This window comes from Hesperophylax consimilis, chromosome 10 (genome assembly GCF_061612785.1).
Source record: "Hesperophylax consimilis isolate HC1 chromosome 10, BYU_Hcon_1.0, whole genome shotgun sequence".
Classification (NCBI taxonomy): Eukaryota; Metazoa; Arthropoda; class Insecta; order Trichoptera; family Limnephilidae; genus Hesperophylax; species Hesperophylax consimilis.
This window is the reverse complement of record NC_142845.1, coordinates 27,819,578-27,839,843: the sequence shown is the minus strand read 5'-3', so window position 1 is coordinate 27,839,843 and position 20,266 is coordinate 27,819,578. Positions and strand designations below refer to the sequence as shown.

The 20,266-nt window shown below is 33.8% G+C and overlaps 1 protein-coding gene across 1 annotated transcript in view; it reads left to right on the top strand.

Moving 5' to 3' along the window:
• LOC149420564 (uncharacterized) overlaps window positions 1-20,266 on the top strand; it is a 197,920-nt gene that overhangs the window by 62,932 nt on the left and 114,722 nt on the right. Inside the window, exon 3 of the mRNA XM_089636802.1 lies at window positions 13,011-13,196. Coding sequence (XP_089492928.1) covers window positions 13,011-13,196 — 186 coding nt within the window. The remainder of the gene's footprint in view (window positions 1-13,010; window positions 13,197-20,266) is intronic.

Here is a 20,266-nt window from a genome sequence, read left to right as displayed (position 1 = left end):
TGAACATATATAATTTTGTGATACCACTCATATGATACAGTTGTGGGGCTAAAAGATGAATGTAAAAGGTTGGAGAACAGGAAAGTAGGTGAACTGAACATTTCTCAACACATCTCAATCAATTTTTCGATTTTAAATGATGATTTCTACTAGGACGATACTGAGTGTATCTTCCTGCTTAGATTGATGAACTAGTACTCTAAATTATATTTTAAAAGGGAAACATCCAGGTCCATAACCAAGGAGCCTATTATTACGACCGCGATGCGTTGTTTTTGCTGTACATCCCGACGTACACTTGTATTTAAAAAAAAATCCTTTTTGCATTTCACCTGAAGAAGAAACCTGCTTTTGAATAAAATCTCCAAAATAACTTGTCACCGCCATCCTTGCAATAGTAAGAACAGAAAATTATACTTGTTTAAAAAATATGTATATACAAGAGTCGCAACTGATCCTAACCAGCTAGAGCAAGTGAGACTATTGCAACTCCAATTGAAATATGTTGTGAGGCGGAAGGAAATTAGGGGGAAAAAGATGGGAAGAGGAAAGTATCTGGCTATTCAGATCTGGTCACCAAGCATTTCTAAAGTCATTTCAAGCATTTATGAACGTGCCGCAAATATACCACATGTCATTTTAAAAAAGTATATATTTTTTTAAGTAAAACAAATTAATCAAATAAATTTAAATGATTTGAACCCGCAACCTTCGGATTCATAGCTGAAGAACATAACCACTCAACCACGGAGGCCGGAATAACAATAATTCAATTAGTTGTAATGTAATAATAAAGTTAAAAAATATACGGGTTTTAACATATGGTTCCACGATAAATCAACACAGTGACAACTCTACACACTTTTAAAAGGTGATATAAAGTCATTAGAAACAATGAAATTTTTTTTTTTACCTTACCTAACCTAACCTACTTAACCCAATTAATAAAGTTTTTGTTTCATCACTTTCCATGAATTTATATAACTTTTTAAAGATATGATGAATTATCATTGTGATGATTTATCCGGTCACCTTAAAATATATGTGACAGACCCGAAGTATTGCACTATAAGGTCACGAATAATTGCATTATTCTGCTAAGGACCCGTGTCGATGCTGTTTACTCTCCTCTTCCTTTATACAAGGATTTGCGTTGATAGCATTCCTTTATTGTAAACCTTGCCGGAGTTTTATTATGAAAACACCTCTCACCAAACTAGTTCCCATAGCTTTCAGGCAATAGCCAGGAGCGGATTTAGTGATTGTGCAAAATATTCAGCAGTCCAAAATTAAACAAGGGTTTTATTTGATATGAATAAATATTTAACACCCTAAGTTAGGTTTTTTAAACTCTCCCCATCAGACAATTAAAGTATGTAGCATATTAATATTGGAATTTATTATCAACGGCGCGCATTGCTCCATGAACAAAGGCCGGCTGTGTATAGTTTTTCAAGATCGGGTATGAATAATAATTTAAGCATTGCATATATGAAAATTGCAATTTTATTATCATCTTCCGCTAATTATTATTGTGATCAACTGAATATATGAGTTTATGAGTTCGTTACCAAAAATAATATTGAAAAATTTCGCTTCGGCAAGAAATTTATTCTATTGTTTTTAATATCATTTTAATTGTTTGCTATTCTAAGGGCCACTGCTTATTAAATACCTACATGTACAGATATACATCTGAGAACAAAAAACGAAGCGGAAGATGCACACCTTTGAAATGCGGTTTAGTATACATGGTGTTGGAAAACTGACAGTACAATAAGGAAATTGGTAAATCAACAACACATTAAGAATACCAAAAAAAAAATATATATATTTTTTAAAACATAAAATGGCACATAGCTAGTTAATTTAAGGGAGCCTGTTATGCTTCAATACTATCCCATCAAAATCGTGGTTTCAACCGTTCCCCTATTTTTCCATAAAAGTAATTTCTTCACTTATTCGAATGAGAATTGGACATTGTTCCGATCATGCTCACCTTTTTAACATTCACGTGCTTGACTCCCCAGATTATATTTTCTACGGTCTAGAAATGGGAACCTTATATCAGATTTGTTTTGGTTGTACCTTTCTAAACAAATATCCTATCTTCTAACAAGCCTTATCTAAAGATGCCTCCCCTCTTCTTCAACATCACATCTCTTCTAAGTCTGAACTTTAATCTTCCATTGAAATATGAAATTTTCCCATTTAAAAAAAATTACTTATTAAAGTCACCTTCCTTTTCTCCATAATTTGAAATGATGGTTATGAGAAAGCTAGATTTTTTTTAATATACACCTCAGCGATGGAATTAACTCAAATTTGACGAAAAAATTTCTAACTCGATTTACTCGAAAACGATTTCAAATGTGATGCAGAGCCACCAGTTTTCATTTATGCTACGAGTTTTCCTACACAATGCATAGACGCAACCTCGAAAAACCATAAACAGATTGAAACAATTTAGAAGTTTTTCATCCTCCCGAAAATTGTTAAATTGTACTTCATTATATAAAATAATATTAATGTCTGGGTAATATTATTTAATAATCCATCATAAATTATTGTAGTTAACAGTTAGAATTGGAAAGTATTCTCACTTACCCTTTGGTGTTTTAGATATATATTAGGTATGGACTTGATTTTTTATCATCACTGCAAGTTACTCGAATTAAGGAACAGGTTCACTCCACAAGTTTTCTTAACAGACTGGAAATGTATAAATAAAGTATTGCAATATAACTGGATATAGGTAATCTACACTGTCAGACAGGGACAGGTAATTGGGTGGAGGAATGCACATGTTAAAGGGAGATGCACGTAGTTGCTGAGCATAGATTTTTAAACATTTGTCGACGCTTATTTCCAGTTCACCCCTGTATCAAGTATCCACTATAAAACAACGACATCAAAGTTACATAGAATTATAATTGAGACAAGTCAAACGCACACTTAAGTCATACTTTAATTAAGATTAACTACCGAAAAGTAGCGGGGGATATGTTATTATTGCTTGTTATAAAACTTTGTTGACATGTAATGAAAAGTGAAAACATTCTTGATGAGTTTTATGAATAATTGTATGAGTTTATGTTATATTGTGTGTGTTTAAGATTTACGTATGCGCGAAACTAATTATTAATGGCAGTGAAGAATGGAGTTGATATGGGAGAGAGTTGAAAGATAAGATGGATTCTTTGTGTTGACATGACAAAGAAAGGGTTACTTATTCTTATAGAAAGTATGAACTAAAATATTGCGAAGCTTGTGAAAAAGTAGAGAAGAATTTAAACAAAGAATAGGACGTTTTAAGTTTATTTTTAATTAATAATTTTATTTGCGTAGTTTCTGCTTGAAAACTTCAGCCGTAGTCATCGCCACGACTCCACGTTCAAGATACCACACGGAAAAACAGATGTTCTAACACAGCAGAGCATGAAAATCTAAAAAAAATGTATCTATTTATATTTTACAAAATTTTAAGAATTTTGAAATTAGAAATATTGTACCTGCTGTAAATGGATATTTAATCTGTCGTACAATCATAGAATCTAAAAAATAAAAATACATTGCATATTTGCGGAACGTTACAGAGTTGATGATATTCTCAGAATCACTCTGGTGAAAGAACGCCATTCAGATTTGAAACGTTGTTTGATATTACCTTTGCTATGTTTGATGACCTGAATTGCCAGATACATTCCCACCTTCCTCTTTCTCACCTCCTTCCCCTCTCCTCTACCTTCAGCCTCACAAAATATCCAATTGATGATGCCATAATCTTATAGCTCCAGATAATGAGAAAGGAAAGTTGCAATAGAACCATGGCATCCCATTAAGGAATAGTTTGAAGTTCTGAGGTGAAGTAGTAGGTGTCACTAAAAATACCTAAAGCCACCTAAATTTGGGCTTGCCAATACTCGTTCTTCTTGCAGGCTTATTATAGAGAAGCCTGTTTAGTAGATAATTGATATGTACGTTTTTCTTATGCCAATAAAAAAATGATACAAAAACAAGATTTAGTCAAAACTAGGTGTGGCTTAGGTAAAAAAAGAGATGTACACAAAGATTTATCGTTAATTTTTTTATTAGAATCCGCCCACGTTATGTGAATTATTTGGCCAGAGTATTAGAAATTTCAATGTATATTTTGTACAATATTAAAGATCTTTTCATGGTCAAGGAACTATAACTGCTATTGCGTTGGCGTGGTTTGGAGATTGAACCCTCTGTATTTGGGTCTGAAGGCAAGTGAACACCCACTCGTCCAATAAGCTCATCCTTCCGCCATAATTTAAAAGCAGGAATTTAAAAAAATATATTTATAAAATACTGCAGCCGAGCACGACAGCATTTTTATATGAATAAAAACAATGTGCGATATGTATTATGTAGAGTTCATTATATCTTACATGCCCAACTTATGTTATGAGACAGACGTTGCAATAATAAAGGTAGAAATACACTGGATCGATGTACGCTACGTAAGCAACTCATTAAGATATCTGAATTAAATATAATCCACACGATTTCTATGGAAAAAGATGCTTTGGAAATACACTTGTCAAACGCAACGGAAACCCACGCTTCCATCGCTGCGCCGATCTAAAGGCGGGAACACATTATTAAAACCCGACGCGACCCGATGAAACGCGATGCGTGTTGAGTCGAATCAAATGTATTGTTTTCTTATGACCAGAATCACACTATGAACATCCGACGCGACGCCATGTCGGGTGTTCATAGTGTGATTCTGGTCATAAGAAAACAATACATTTGATTCGACTCAACACGCATCGCGTTTCATCGGGTCGCGTCGGGTTTTAATAATGTGTTTCCGACTTAACCTGTTGAGATCGGCGTGGGACATGTATAGATGGAGGGGGTGGTGTTAAGCTTCAACCAGCTGTTTTCACATATATGAGTAGTATTATCTATGCATCTACTGTTATGTTTGATATGTCTATTATTGTTTATTTTGATAGTTGGATTAGTAAAATAATAAACTAAGTAAATCGTTCTCAAATTCACTCTCTGAATCGCAAGACATGACAAAGCTACAAATTGCGTCTGCTAACAAGTGAAACACATGAACATAACTTAACTTTCAGAGGAAGCTACAAGCCAAAATTGGGTATATTATTGGTATGCCTTATATCGTAGATAATAGACACTAAAGTCGCTTGACAAACGGAGTCTATAAACGTTCGATTTCAAGCACAAAACTGGTTTTTATTTATTTTGTAAATAATTTTATAAGAAAGCAAAAACGTTAATCAAGTGAAACTGTCACAGATAATTTTAGCTATAATATTGAATTCTTAAAAGTTATTTCCTTTTCCTTTAAATCTACTGTATTTTTAAAAAGTTATTTCCTTTCTATTAAAAAAATATATTTTTTTAGTAGTTTGCATTTATATTTTTTATAGAATAATTCTACTCAATGGAAGCGATAGGAAAACCTTCAATTTATCTGAAGCATATTTTTTGGTATTCATAGTGTACACAAGTTCGTTATGAAGACTAATCAAAATAGTGGTTTGGCATTAAGCTTCGCCTTAAAGCGTAAAAAACGTCAAATCAATTGATGCGTCTGCGCACCGTGTACTAGAGACCACTTGTCACGTGATCACACGCGTGTAGAACCAGTGTGCACGTTGACCTGGAAACGTAGTAATGCGTGTATCGCGTACGTCGACCCAGTGTATCTCTACCTTTTGTGAATTGCTTTAAAACGCAACTTGCGAAACGATATTTTTTTACTAAAACTTTCTGGTTAGTCGCTATTCAATATCGTAGATAGCTAATTGGATGTTAGATTAACTTTGTTATATCTGAGTTATTTAACAAATTAATTTAACCAGTGTTTAAATAATGACAAGTTTATTGATGCTTGTAACACTCGTTAATTATTATTTTATTCACAGTTTTTTTTATGTAAAAAACTATAAAATTCCACGACCGGAACCAAATACGAAATATTCAAGTCAAATGTCAGAGACATTGACAATTGGTCAGAAGTAGAAAAATTATTACGCAAATACTTTCGCTGAAAGTATTTGCTTTTCTACGCAAGAAATTGTGTGCAAATATATTTTGTCTTCATGTTATGGCAAAAAAGGTTTTTGTTTTTTAGTATTATACGACAGATTGTTTTATTTATTTTATTTTTGTGATATTTCACCCTCCATCCTAGGGATGACCCTGTGTTATGGCGGGTGAGTTTTACAGTTTGCGGACATAGAATGTATATATTACTATAATATTAAAAAGAAAAATAAGAAAAATGATGTATATCTAGTTTGGGTTGCAAGAAGATAATGGAGAAGTTAAAGAATTATAAGAAGATGAAAAGTTTGATAAATTATTAGTAAATAGATCACACTAATTAATTATGTACACACTATACCGCTAAGTTAGGGAATAAAGAAATATTATGTTTTGTCTGAAAGGTGATTAAATTGATAGAGTGTAGAATGAATGGGTATTGTAGTTGTAAATTATGAACCCATTTACAATAAAATCTTCTCATTCTAACACTCTTAACATCTGGGAAGATAAGTACACAAACAATAATGATTCAAAAATTTCATTCAACAGCACCATTCCTCGTGTCATGATATGTTGTGCTAGAACATATGTTCTGTTTGTGGTATCTTGAATAGTCATAGCGATGACTACAGCTAAAGTTTTTAGACACATGAGAAACGGGCTATCAATAGAGTAATGAATTATATTAAAACTAAGTATTGCAAGGTTTCTAGGGTAAATTAATTTGTTACCTCGAGTAGGTCTAAATAGTGCAAGATCCTCAGATAAGTTCCATGCTTCCGCATATATGTTTATATGTTTATGTTTATATAAAATCATACATTCAATAATTGACAGCCCTGAACTGTGATAATACTTGATTTCTTTACATATACCTCGCAAACCAACATTGAGGCATTATCTACCGTTCTATTGTGATAACTCCAATACAGAATCTCAATTCTATACCCCCGTTCGCCGTATACAAAATTTGGGTAATGACTATAAAGATGTTGTTGATATATTCAACACATCATTCACCAAATATAAACAAGTCATTACCCAATTTATTTCAGAAAGAAGAATATCAAATATAATACAATTTAACTATAGAAACTACGTAGATCTGTTTATCTTACCAAAATTTTGTAATTTTCCTAGTATTATATTTTTCCATCTTGCATGGTGGAGTGTTTAGTTTCCACTTTAATTCGTTTTGATATTGTTTTTGTTTAAGAGGTTGTGTTTTATTATGTCTTCTATTTTCTTTTTGATTTTTAAAAAAATAAGAATATAACGTGTAAAACCCCAGCCGGGCGTAAATTTATAAATAAATAAATATTGACGAATATATAGATTTATTTCTGGATTCGTTTCAGCACATTTATATTGTCATTTCTGCCGTAATAATTTTCTGTTAGAACTTAATTCCAAAGCAAAGATTTAAAGCATGATTTCATTGTCTTAATACAGAAATAATGACACGTCTTACATTATAATGCAACAGGAAAATTATACAAATAAGTGTAAAGAATTTTCTGTTTAACTGCGGTAGGCAATCACGACATCATTCACAAATAGCTGCCGAGTTAATTCGACATACGAGTCACGTATTTCGACATTTCACTTGTGCGAGAACGAGGCATAAAATAATGCCTGATTTAGCTGCTAAACACAGTATTGTCTCCTTCGTCTTCTCTAAAGGAATTTGTATGTTATTTATGTCACACCGGCATATACAGAACATGCCACGAAACAGATCGTGGTAAATTGAACTTTATAATGCGCAATAATTGTTATTTTTGCTGGCGTTGAAATTGTAAATACAGTATAACAAATAGCTTATAAATTCAAAACAACATTATAAGCATTAAAATATTTCGTTAGTCTGTTTTGTTTTATTTTCATCTGAGCTAATTACTAAGCGTTCCATTGAGACTATGTGCAAAGTCATTTTTAATAATTTATTGTTTTGCGAATAGTCAGAATATATGTAATAACTAGTTGGACGGTGCTCGAGCTTGTGAATTCTTGAGTGACAACTGGGTGCATTTTTAAGATGGAACTTATTTACAAGCAAATTTACAGACAGACGCAATGCAAAACGATCAAGTTAAACCAGGACTTCCCTACGCTGATGTGTTATATCTAGACGTGATATGAAGCGAAAAAATTGGTTCCGCTTTTTGACCTCCAACTGACCTCCAAATCTTCCAACGCTCTAACTAAAACTACCAATTACGGTCTACGCGTACTGCTTATCGCGTTCTAATAGTGGAACAAGTTTAATATATAAAGTACGCAGTAGCACCTCTAATTATACCTAGATGCGCTCAGTCAGCTGTTGTGGTTTGCATATAATATGACTTATTTCGGAAGCTTTTGGGTTTGATTGCCTCTCAGCGTCGAAGTGTACCTTGTTATTGAAAATATTCTTACTGCCTGAGATTTATTTTCGTTTAATACTTAATCAACAGCTTTCAAGTACGTATTGCAGATCAATAGACAAAACTAAGCCATTTCAAGCAACAATGTTATCAGAGTTGTGGTCATTTATTGTTCAGTGAATCGTGAATTTAGAATCCCACTAACAGTTTTTATTTATTTCCGGAAACGACAGTATTTTTATTGTTTTATCCATAGACATCCAAATCAAAAGACTTGTCCTAATCTGAAAACTTTGTATCATTTCGACGAACTGGAGGCAAACCACGTGACAGTATTTTCATTGTTTTAACCATAGACATCCATATTAAAAGACTTGTCCTAACACGAAAACTGGGTATCATTTCGACGAAATGGAAGCAAACCACGTGACTGTATTTTTAGCACCAGGAGGGTTTGAGAATACTTTGAATAAACCATGACATTGACCACCGAAGAGCGCACATTGACATAATCAGATACAGCAGAAAAATGTTCGCTAAAATAAGGCAAAGGTTTGCAGCGCAGTCCATTTTGGAACTTTTCTGAGCAGGATCTGGATGTTCGTTTTTGAATGAAACGCCTGGCGTAGCGAGCCTAAAATCGAATGAGATGGGTAAATTATAATACATTAATAAAACTAAATAGATTAACAAAATATTATATTTTGGAAACAAGCCAAAAGTTATGTTTACCCGATTTGGGATCATTGTAAAGAGGAATAGTAATTCGCAAGCAGATTTTATTTTCGAGGACTGAATGGCGATATTACAATGCGAGTTGCCTGTATACTGTGATACGTGGGTACTTACACAGTGATTTACAACCAGCACAGTGGTCGGCTTTGTTTCCGTAGGAAACTTAGGACGCCAAACTAGGAGTGACAAAGTATGCCGAGCGCTGTGGTAGATACATGAAACCCTCCCTCAGGGATGGGCATAGGGGCTTATTCGCAAGCAGATCTGATGAGTATTAATGAAAGCCAATTTCTCTAATAGGAACAATAACCTCTATTTCATTTATAAGGTTTTTTACAGAAAAGATATTATATAAACTTACCCCCCATCACAGACCGTATATTGTAACCCTATCTATCTAGCTATACTGTGGATGGATGGAGACGCCTTCCTTCAAGGGTCCGCGACTGCTTCAGCGCGGGCGACCAGCCCGCCAACTCCGTCTCTCGTTCAGTCCCAGCCCAGGGACTATCAGTTCCTCCGCAATGGCCTCCGGTTACCATCCCTCCAAGTATTAGCGAAGACCGCAAAGCGTGTGTGGTGAGGCGGGAAATAGGCGATTCCGCTCTCAAATATGATACGCAACCGATAAATTGTCAATTACAGCCTGATCCTGTCAGGTATTACGCGCGAAGCGAGTGAGGATTGCCGCCCTTTTTGAGGATTACTCTCGAAACGGAATCTAGCACCCCGGTGTCCATTGACCGCGTTTCACTGTCCCGGGTTCAGATTTTAAATCGCGCATTAAACGTATTTACTCGCGGTGTTGCACATGAATGCCATAATCCGCGTTTCAGGATCGGATGCCGGGATCAAATTATTCGAGCATTTGCTCCGCTCGACTTTCAAAATTCACAATCGTAATTAACTTGTCACTTTGACATTCCCACAGAGTCCGAGCCCAACTGGACCCTGTGGGTAAGTGCCAAAACCCGCAAGAATAATTCCTATCGTCCTATGTTGCGCTCAAATGTGGTTGTCAAAAAAAAAACCCATAGACAATAATTGAAGTGATAATCAGTACCTGATTACAATTGTTATGTTTAAATGAACTATTTTCATAACAACTGTCAAATTCATTTATTGACAAATCACAGAAAGGAGGATGGTCACGTCGCTTCCCGCAACTTGTTCCCCTTTTCTGATTGGCTGCTCAATTAATTTGAATGTCAATGGTTATCTTACAGACAACAGGCAATGTGGCAGAAAAAAGAATTAAAGCTTTATTTCAACGGTGAAATTATTAAACTTGACACAGGCGAACCCCAGTGAGGTTAGATAATAATTGTATGGAAAGCAATACCAATTATGTATAAAGATACAATCAATTAATAAATAATTTAGCCTCCTAGGAGGTTTTGCCTGTACTCGTTAACATAATAAAAACCAATGATATATCAGAATCATCTTATTATATATTATTAAAAATGACAAATTCTCAATGAGATAGCAAAATGTATGTAACCTCTTCAATTAAAGTATTCGAATGATTGATATTTGACGTCAACCTGAAGGATGTTGATTTATTATTTCAAGTGAGGATAAAGGAAGACACAAGCGGAGGTGGATGGTAAAAGTGGGAGGCGATTAAGGCATGCCATTAATACAAGCGCGATCAACTCAAATTGTTTTCGTAAATCCACTATGGGAGTTGAATGTTTCAAATGTTTTTTATTCTAAGATTAGATACATTTATGTTATTGCATAATATTGTGTAGGTGGTAACATGGCATATTCTCTGCTTTCAAGGTATCTTAACTTTAATATTTCAAGAAAAACAAATTGATTATCAGCTGTTCAGCGAGACAAGTTTAAAGGCCTTAAAAATGTTTTGGTTTTATCACCACCATTTTTTGTAAATACTAAATTGAATATTATTAATGTTATGGCTTAACCAATATTCTATCGGGTGAAATCTTAAAAACCAAAGTGATTACTGATTACGTGTATTCTATTCAATGTTACACTTACCCGAACAATTGTGGGACTTTTCATTCTGAATATGCAAGTTCTTAGTACTGAAACGAGCAATTTGTTTGTTGTTGCGATTGACCTTGAATTTTAGTTTTGACTTTTTCAAAAGTTCAACATTGAACACCGTAAAATGGGGAACGAAGAGGCGCACGTAGTAAAGTGACCTAATTTATACTAATTTCGTCATATTAATTAATATTTTTACAGTGGTATTTAACGTCAAAAGGTTTTAAAGAAGGCTTCAATACTAAGCTTGAGCCAAAATTATCGATGAAACTCTTTTGATCTCGCCAAATATTTTAATACATCGCGTGGCCCAAGGGTTGTGGCGCAAAATGTAGTTTATATTATAAAAATAGACCATTGTCCTATGCTTATTAGTGCTCTTACGTCAACGTGCGCTTACGTCATCTAGCGGGGATGGGGTCAGATGAGAGCCTCGAAATTCACTTTGTGCGACCAAACAATTAATTATTACTCCGCAACGGAAAGGGTTACACGATTTATTCATAGGTCGTCGTGTAGATCTTGAGGTGGTCTAAAAAATTAAACAGAATAAGAAAGTGAGCAGAAAAACATACAGAATGCTTAGTGATGAACAAAAGAAGTTTAAAAAAATAATAACAGTAGTACCTTGGCTCTTCTTATTGCCACAAAATTCATACTGAATTTGCTGTGTTCTTTCTGACTCAGGGATAATGTGTAATATTCTTTAATTTAATAAAAATACTCTTTAATAAAAGTGTCTTAATCAAAACAGCAAAGATCGACTCTGATTTTAACACCTGCAATATAAAATGTTTACATTTTAAAAGACGTAAACAACTTTTTTATTTACAAATCCAAATTCAAAGTTCACCAATTTACCATAACGTAGAACAATGGCCGGACTTCAGTAAAAATTAGCCATCATTGCAACCGAAGTCCTTCAGATTTTCCATTCGCGTGGGAAAATCAGCAATAATAGCACCAACACTCAGTTATAAAATAACTTCTGGCACCATTTCCGAAACACTAATTACTTATCGTTTGATATTGAAGTAATTACATAGCATTGAACGGCTTATCATTTATCGGATTCGGTAACGATTCTTTAAGGATCGTGAACTCTGCGTGAACTTCCTAGTTCACTAAATATCGTAGGAAGGATGAATAGCTCATCAAGACTCTAATTTATTAACTCCCACGAAAATCCTCCCATGTCTATTAAATTATTGTGAGAGGGTGTATTGTATGGCTGTGTCGTTTATTCAAAAACGATCTAAGGATAATGAGGAAAAGCACTTATACGGCGTCGTATGTATCTGTCTTAAAATGAATCTGATTATGAGATCAGATATCAAAAGTAGGTACATCATCATGTCGTACATAATACACAACAAATGCAAGCAAGCTGGAAGGAAGTAATGTGTAAACAAGACTAATCACGAATAGCTGCGTTCAGACCTCAGATCAAAGAATTTATAATAATAATATATAATTAATTTTTGGAAGAAAGCAGACACTTTTTGGATTTGTATATTTACGAATTAAAGCAATTACTTTGCTTATAACCACGAAATTTCTTTAATTTATTAAAACCGTCTAGTTTTGCTTAACACGAGCATCATCAAGGTACAAATTTAACTAGTAAAAAAATACACTGTGTATTTGTGGTCACGTTAAATTGGATAAAAAATAATAGTTAGTTAGTTAAAATAATAATCTCTATGAAAACTTTAAGATTTATTTTTTGTTTCATAATATCATTGAGTGTTGATTTCTGTTCAAGAACTCAAGAACTTTTGATTTTTCAAAAGTTTTTTTTTTTAAATATTAATTTATGTTTTATTTAATTTCCAGGAGAAGCCCAAGGATCCCGCGTGGTGTGTTATTACACCAACTGGTCCGTGTACAGACCCGGCACGGCCAAATTCAACCCCCAGAACATCAACCCCTACCTCTGCACCCATCTCATCTACGCCTTCGGGGGCTTCACAAAGGAAAACACCCTCAAACCCTTTGACAAGTATCAGGATATCGAAAAGGGTAAGTTTCTTTTATATAAGTTCAAATTATTTTTTTTGTTTTATGTGAATAAAGTCTCAAATTTTAAGTTCCAGTGGAACTATGGCATCCCCACGGGTATGTTGTGAGATGTATCAGTGGGGAAAGAAAGAATTAGAGAAGAAAGAAAGATTTTGGAAAGTAGTTCCTATGAAAACTTAATTTACCTAAGTTACGAAAGTTTTTTTTTTACAGTATACCAATGCTTTGCATTTATCGGTATTATTAGAAAAATATGCGGGTTTGTAATGTGCCAACGTAGCTTAGTGGTTAGAACGGCTGACCGGCAATAAGAAGGTTGCGGGTCCAATTCACGTCGGCGGCAGCTATTTTTCAATTTTTTGGGGTAGGTATTCCAGGTGAATAATTATTGCTTATCATAATTTGTAATCCTTTATGTCATGCATAAAACTCTTTTCCCATAAATATTAGTTTATCATTTAAAAAATGCGTATTGGGTGAATTATTGCGAAGGTAAATGGTATTTCAATGCTCCAAAGCTCTTCGAACCGAATATTGTTATGTTGGTGTAGAAATTCCAGGCAGAAAAACTTCGAGATTTATTTGCCACATTTATTGCCAACAGATTTTGTGCTTTATAAATACGATTATTTTTATCATTAACTAGCTGAAGTCCCGGCGTTGCCCAGGCTTTTTGTAGAGTTTTTCTAAATTTCATGTCAAAATCAAATCGACGGCGCCCGCCCGCCATACTCCACAGACACTCTCCTTCATATAAATAGCTATTTTTTTTTTTAAATTTTATTTTTATTATTTATACCCGCTAAACTGCTCAAGCAGTTTGTCAGCAGGTCAGTTTAACATTATATATTATCAAAGCATACAAAAAACGAGAAATCACAATATTTAAAATATTTAAAATAGAAGAATTTAAATAAGAACTTAAATAATCACAAAAACAGAGCCATATATAAAAAAGAAACAATAGAATAACTTTTAACTTACTACAATACAAAATAATATAATACAAATTACTCATATTCATATGTATATATATATATATGCATAAGATTATAAACAATATCAGTATAAAAAAGCTTGATCTATTAACCATTTTTTAATTTTATTTTTTAATTCGGGGGTGCAATTTGATTGAATTTTTATGTCTACTGGAATCTTATTAAATATGAGATATATAATAGCTAGCAGGTGGTTGGAGGAATGTACCCCTTTGCAATCCACTGTTCTTGCATTCTTTGAACTATTCAGAAATCAAAATTAATTTATTGCAATTTAACATTTTTTAATCTTGTTGTTCGGTTTGTGCCTTTATTTTTTGTTGATTTACATAGTTATCGGCGCAATTTATTTCCACTAACAACGCAACAGATCCAAATTTGCATCGCAGAAACAGATCAGTGACAAACAGGTTATCTGAACAAGATATGTAGAGACAATATTCAGGTTTTCATGGTCGAAAAAGCTGATTGTCTTCTGAGTTTTTATGCCGCGTCCTTGTCACAAAAGCGCCCGAGGAAATTAACCGAAATATTGAAGGATAATAATCCTTGATAAAAAGATTGAATAGAATATGACCTAAATCAGAAAACAATGAAAATAGATTTCTATACATAATACACTGAGAATGACGAGAAACGAATATACTTACCCGTATCTGTATAAGTACGGAAAAAACATACTGATATAAAATACTGTTAATTGTGGTTTAATAGTGTGTTCATTTATTTTATGAAGAAAAAGTTATCGCAAATAGATTAAAAATCTGATCAAATTATTCGTTTTTTTGTTAAAAACGGGACTGCATGCCTTTAACGAATTAATTGACAGAGTTCCTTACAGTATCAGTTAAAAGCGAATGTTTTATGAGGATGGCTGGAAAACGTGTAATTACTGATATTGTCGCATTCCGTCATGATATTATATAACGAAAGAACATATGCGTGAACACATGTTTCGATATATTCGGAATTACTAATTCTTTATCAAGAAATTGGCAAGCTATCACTTTTTTAACAGGATAATTTTTCTCCGTGTATTTACCAATGCTTATGTGACTTGCGACACTTGACAGGGAGACGATACTGAGAGGCAAGGCTTGCTGGCTACTTACTTTCGATTTATTTTACCTTATATATTGTCTTATATTAATTAAATTAATGAACCCAGAGCCAAAGAGCTTAAGGTTCAATTATTGAAGACAATATTAGCGATTTCTAAACGAAAATCTGAAACAGAAAAATCAGAGAAGGATACGGTCACATCTAGGACTCGAACCCAGCACCCTTGCCTTGCCGGGGCACCGCTCTACCACTGAGCTAATGGGACCCTACACGCTTCGGTCACTTTTAACTGTATCATATTTCGAATAAGAACTATGATACAGTTAAATATGACCAAAGGGGATAGGGTCCCATTAGCTCAGTTGGTAGAGCAGTGCCCCGGCAAGACAAGGGTCCTGGGTTCGAGTCCTAGATGTGACCGTATCCTTTTATGATTTTTCTGTTTCAGATTTTCGTTTAGAAATCGCTAATATTGTCTTCAATAATTAAAGATTACAATTTGAGGGTTTACTCAATAAAGTTATTCCAAAAAATAAATAAGCTTAAGGTTCTTTCAATGGCTTGTTATGATCATGATATGTAAGTTTAGATTTAAGAGCATTGGCAGATTGGTGATTCTTTAAACATAATTTTACTTACTTAATTACGCTTGTTTGCTTTTTAATTCTTCAAATTAACAAAGAACTTGTGGCAGTATGTCAAGATTTGACCGTAACCATAAAATAATCACAGTTTTACAAGTTATGTTTCATCATAGAAGATCTGAACCATTATTGGCAAACACATTCAGAACTAGAAACTTCCAACTCAGACGTTAAGAGATATTTTCATAACGCATAATTCCTACGCTTGTGTACACACCTATGTGTGTTAAATATTTATCTATTTGATTGTGACATGACATTACAACGGTTGTTAAATCACAGCTGCCCATTGTTGATTATTAACACTTATGAAACCGCTTTTGTAAAATATGGGATGCAAGAACACGACGTGATTTCCCACGTCTTGAAACGTGTAATGTTATGATAGTAATTAGGATGGACGTATTGACCGTTGTTTTATGAAAGTGGTGGTGAACCAAATATTTACATAACGCCATCTCTACATAGGTGAATCTCTAAATAGTATAAGATAAAGTTGCTATCCGCGTCTGTCTGTTTGTGCGCTTAGTTCTTTTAAACTACGCGACGGATATTGATAGGGTTTTCACTATGATTTATAAAATTTCTTCCGAAAGGTTTACATATATAATACATGCATATTGTATTTACAGAAAGTAGAGAAAAGTGGATGTTTTATAATCAATACAAATATATTTTCGAGCACTACATTGCTAACGCTGGCTAAACCTTATGAGATACATCAAACTAATGTACTACGGAATTGTATATATTAAAAAGGCCTACAGAAAGGTCTGAGGTGGTGTATGCCTATCTTTTAAGGATAACCCTCGGCAACGCCGGGTACACGTCAGCTAGTAATAAAATAAGGCAAAAGTATTACAATTGGGATTTATTGTCAATTTTCGGGGATCTGTTTGAAGGTATTTTTAGAGGATAAACTTACGACTTGAAGAAATACATATTATAAAAAGGAAGATATGTTGGGGAGACTGAAAGAACAAGGTAGGGGTAGGTGAATAAGATATGGAAGGTTAGGCCTCTGTTATTGAGGGGTAAAGCTTTCGTCTAGCAATACGAAGGGACAACATCCGGTATTTTGTAATTATTTCAAATTTACAAATAATTTTAGGACATTTTAATTTTTTTAATTTTTAGCACTGAGTTATGTATGAACTGTTCATCGGGAAGGATTACAACATATCTGCCCCGATGGTGGACATCGCAAGGTTGTCCAAAACGTGGACTCTAGAAGTGGTGGAAACGTAACACGGCTCAGTGTCCCAAAATTAATACTTTTAGTTTAATATGCAACATACAATTCAGAATGGAAGAAACGTTTAGTATCGTTATCGGGCAAGATATTTTAGATGTGAAACATTGCTTGAAATCCATCTTCTACATCTAAAGATGCCAGATAAGGAATACTTGTCACAGATCTCCTCTCGGTTTTTAACAGTGGGACTGTTCGACTGTTGTATTGTAGCCACGCCAAAACAAAACATCCAGGCATCGGTTAAGTTCAAATCAATTAGATCCAGAGATGTGCTTTATTTCAAATAAATCCATTTCAAATGGAAATGCAAAATGCAAAATGGGTATTTTCCATTTTGCATTTTAAATGCTTTTCTAAAAACCATTTTGCATTTTAAATGCTTTTCTCAATGCATTTTCCATTTTAAATGCTTTTTTGCAACATTCTTCCTACTATCTCCACTAATCTTTTTTTCATAAGCCCCAAATGTCAGTCGGTCCTCAACCTCGCTATGAGAGATAATTTACATTTGTCAAGTTGCTCCCTGGTAGGAGCCCTGGCAATTGAGTGATACCATTACAAAAAATACTGATTCAAATACTGAACATAGGGCCATGACGCACAGTGAGCTGAAAATCGCCTTTCATAGGCATAGAGACTTGAATTTTCAAGGTTTTTTTTAAGCATTTAAATGAATCATCAACATAAAAAAGTTTTTTTTTCAACTTGAGAATTTAAAAAAAAAAATCGCAAGTTGCGCCACAATACGAAGTATGTCAAAAAAATACATATAAATAGTAGTATATCTGTGTGTAAGTATAGAATGGCCAACCTTGTGATTCCAGAGATAGCCTAATTTTTAATGTCAGTGCCATACAATTTTTTCTTTAAAAAATGATAACTCCTTCATGTGTACACGCAATTGCTTCGAACGAAATTTTATAGCCAAGTAATGATCAGCAGAATCCATTTCTAGCCAAAAAATACCCTTGAAAATTCAAGTCTCTATGTCTATGAAAGGCGATTTTCAGCCCACTGTGTGACGCTTGTAATATTAAATGTTAGATAGCAGTTTCTATGTTTTTACGTTGGCAACATTAGTCCCGCGCAAATTTTTTGTGGTTTCACAATCTGTAGTCGTGGTGTTTTTGGATTTACCATCATGTAATATGTTTGTTCTACATTGATGTCCATTATTAAATAGCAAAATTGTTTAAAAATTCTATAATTATTTTAGTTGTTTGACCTGAGAAACCATTTTGCATTTTCAATGCATTTTGAAAATAGGTATTTTGCATTTTGCATTTGAAATGCTTTTCTAAAAACCATTTTGCATTTTGCATTTTCAAATGGAAAAGTTTTGACCCATTTCCATTTTGCATTTCAAATGGTTTTGGGTACCCATTTTGCACATCTCTGATTAGATCCTATCGTTGAAATTGAGACACCAAAATTTTCATATCCGAAGTAGGTAGATACAGCCGTGAGTTCTTAGCAAATTACTCTACTTAATAATTATTGTTACACAATCTGGAAATAAGTGTTGTATCATACACATGTACCTTTATGTGGGTAACAATTTATTTGCCATCGCAAATATGGCGAAACCGTTCAATAAGAATTATTGAGCAAACAAAAGAGTAGAAAGTGATTATGAAACACAGAAAACGAACAGGACCTGTTCAATAACCTACTTGTATTTATGTGTCCTCCTTCGAAGTTGATAAACTTTAACATATAACTAATGTGCATACTTAGAGATAAAACCTTGGTATCACTTTTAATCCCACCCTTATTAGTTTTTGATGGTGTTTGGGTATTTACAGATACTAGAAGAAAAAGAAGTATGTACTTGAAAAACCAAAGAAAATATATGCAAATACCTGAATAAGACTCTAATACGTGTGACAGACCACGCTATATTTTCGTGACGTAGCCTATTTCAGCATATAGCTCGCCATGCATTCTCATTGGTAGTGTATGGAGGTAGGTCGTCAGGATTTTATTAGAATTTTGACATTGGAATAAGTGATAGCAATGTCACGAACATAAAACAAGTACGGTACCTAGTGTAAACGTGATGATAATAATAGTAATAATTAATATCTATACATTAACAAAGTATTGAATTAATATTAATATAATGTGAATTCCTGATGATTTTATTGCATTTGCAACCTTCTCGGTTGCATTATGAATGCACCAGTTTTGCTTTGAAATTATGAATAATACGTTAAATTATGAAAATATAAACGGAAGGTTGGAGGAACAGCAATATTTTCTTCGTGCAATTGCGGAGATATATTTTAATTGCTAAGAAATACAACTAGTATGAGTTGGTGATAATCCAATTACATTACCAATAGGTTGATTATTATTAAAACAGGAGTTAGTTCATCCAATTGGTGACTATCCAATTACATTGTGTTACATTACCAATAGGTTAATTATTATTAAAATAGGAGTTAGACCAGTGATTCCCAAAGTGGTCTATATCGACCCCCAGGGGTCTATGACAACCTGCAAGGGGTCTACGTCAGCGAAAAAAAAAATTGGGGGTCCATGAAATGAAAATGGGGGTCCACGATAGTGGATCTCAACATACACTGATAGTACCTATTTACTTACACTTAACCGACACTAAAGGTGAATCAATATTTCATGTTTTGAAGGATTACTTCATTGAAAAAGCAATCCCTTTATCAAATAAAATGTCAGTAGCTACAGATGGAGCACCTGCCATGGTTGGACGTTATCGTGGATTTATAAGCTATTTAAAACAAAATGTGCCAGGGGTGTTAGAAATACATTGTGTCATCCATCGACAACATTTAGTTGCTAAAAATTTGAGTGTTAGATTACATGAATCTCTTCAATTAGTCATTTATGCAATAAACCGAATCCGAAGCAACGCGTTGAATACGCGGTTATTTGCGCAGTTGTGTGAAGAAAATGACGAACACTTTCATCAATTACTCCTTCACACTGAAGTACGCTGGCTGTCGAAACAATGGCTGTGACAAGATTTTTTGCACTTTTTGAGACTATTTTAGAATTTCTGGATACTAAAGATAAAATTTTAAAAGACAATTTAATGAAGTGGAAAACAGACATCGCCTATTTAACAGATTT